General features: G+C 50.0%; 1 protein-coding gene across 1 annotated transcript in view; it reads left to right on the forward strand.

Moving 5' to 3' along the window:
* The window catches only part of ADA (adenosine deaminase), a gene marked incomplete at its 5' end in the record, with an annotated part of 18694 nt that extends 17619 nt beyond the window's left edge, over positions 1 to 1075 (forward strand). The window contains one exon of the mRNA XM_008941702.1: positions 882 to 1075. Within this exon, the coding sequence (XP_008939950.1) occupies positions 882 to 983 (102 nt within the window). The remainder of the gene's footprint in view (positions 1 to 881) is intronic.
* Between the last annotated feature and the right edge of the window lie 865 nt (positions 1076 to 1940).

Genomic DNA, 1940 nt, shown 5'->3' on the forward strand with positions numbered 1-1940 from the left:
TTCAGCAGGTTTGAAAATGCTTTCAGGTTTTGCACCTATAACATGAGTATGCAACCAAACAGTGAAACAAAGTGACTGCTGCCTTCAGTTCTGGGACACACAGTCCCTTCCGTGTCTTGATTACATGCTTGATTTTCTAATTACTCTCCCAAGACAGAAAGACAGGATAACTGTTGGGAGTCAGCTTACCTGGTTTCCAAGGGAAGCTCTCCTGGTTTGCACTGAGAGTCAGGCTCAGCACTTTTGCCTACATGACTCCCAGGTTACTTGCTTGGATCGAGAAGTGCAGGGTGCACTGCACAAGAGAGCACCAGTTCTGCTCAGCTCTGGCTGGAGGCACAAGCCCCCTTCTCCTCCAGACATCACTCTCTAGGTCTGGAAGGGGGCCAAGGACAGCTCTGGGATCCTGGATCCACAGCTGTTCTGCTGCCAGCTGTCCTCTCCTGCTCTTGCAACAGCCAGGTTGTTCCTGTGTAATGAAAGAAAGGTCCCTGACAAGATGGACAAGCAGGTTACGTTGCACAGCCAGGTTGTGTCCCAGCAGGAGCACATCAGGCTGCCACCACCACATGCTGGGACAGATTCTGGTCCAACAGGGAGCTGGGAGTGTAGGAGCACATCTAAAGTGAATATCCTAAAAGCTCCAGATTATTTAAAGGCTTTTGCTATGTGCCCACCTTGTTCCTCTGGGGACTGTTGCTAGTGATGGAGAAGAGCAGTTGCCTTGTAAAACAAGGCTGTGGAGATGAATCTGGGAGTGGAAACTTTGTGCTGTCCCTCACCTGCTGGTGCTCAGAGCTAGATGTTGGGGTGTGCACAGCCACGTGCTCGCATCTGGTACATCTTAATGTCTCCTTTGTGTTCCCCCTCTGCCTCCTCAGAACATCAATGCAGCTCGGTCCAGCTTCTTACCTGAGAAGGAAAAGCAGGAGCTGCTCAACACACTGTATGAAGCCTACGGGATGGTCCCCAAAGCGTCGTGACCCATCCCTGCAAGCCAGCATGGGACAGTGGCCCTTCTTCATGCGTGCTTGACTCTCCTCTGTGCTAGCAGGAGCACCAGGAGAAGGAGTCCAGAGTTGGTATCTCTTACTGGCAGCCCTGTGTTAACCCTTACAGTCAGGCTATCACATACACCTGTCAGCCCCACAAACTCGCTCTCAAATGGATCTCCAGCCTCCTACCTTGCTGGGGTGCAAGCAGACTGAGGCTGCCTCCTGGCCTGACCCCCCTCTGCCTCTGCCAGTCTTTCTGTACTGCAGCTGAGAACAGAAGAACCTCCCCTGCTTTTATATTTTCCCCACCCTCTTCCCCTGCTTTATCTGTCCTGCCTCACTGACCTGCCCAGCCCTTGTCTGCAGTGCAGAAATAACCACCTTAAACTGGGATTGTGGTCTGGGTTAATCTTCACCATTCTTGCACCAGCCTCCCGATGTCACTGCTGCAGAAGCACACATCTTGGGCTGTCCTCACAGCTGCCCATGACCATACTTACACACACACAGGAAGTTGGAACATGTTTTTACCATTTTGGGCAAAAAATCTGCCTTCTGGGACTTTTCCCAGTTCGCATCCTGGAGGACTCCTGTGGACTGCTGTTTGCTCTTCTATCTTTGTTTAGAACTTGGAAAAAATTATTGATTGATTGATTGATTGCCTGTTGTGGACATTCTGCCCCCTCCCTGACTTGACATAATCTTTAAAGGATTAAAACCAAATAAGGTAATTAATAAGCTTATTGTCACATATTGACTCAGGTCCCATCTGAATGGCTTCTCTCACTCAACACTGGCTAGAAGTCAGATCTTCAGTTTGGTGGAGAATCTATACAGAAATACTCACCAAAATTCCTAAGCGATTTTCACAGAATCACAGAATGCTGGGGGTTGGAAGGGACCTCCAGTGATCATCGACTCCAACCCCCCTGCCAGAGCAGGACC

This window comes from Merops nubicus, unplaced genomic scaffold (assembly GCF_000691845.1).
Source record: "Merops nubicus isolate BGI_N331 unplaced genomic scaffold, ASM69184v1 scaffold9666, whole genome shotgun sequence".
Lineage (NCBI taxonomy): Eukaryota > Metazoa > Chordata > Aves > Coraciiformes > Meropidae > Merops > Merops nubicus.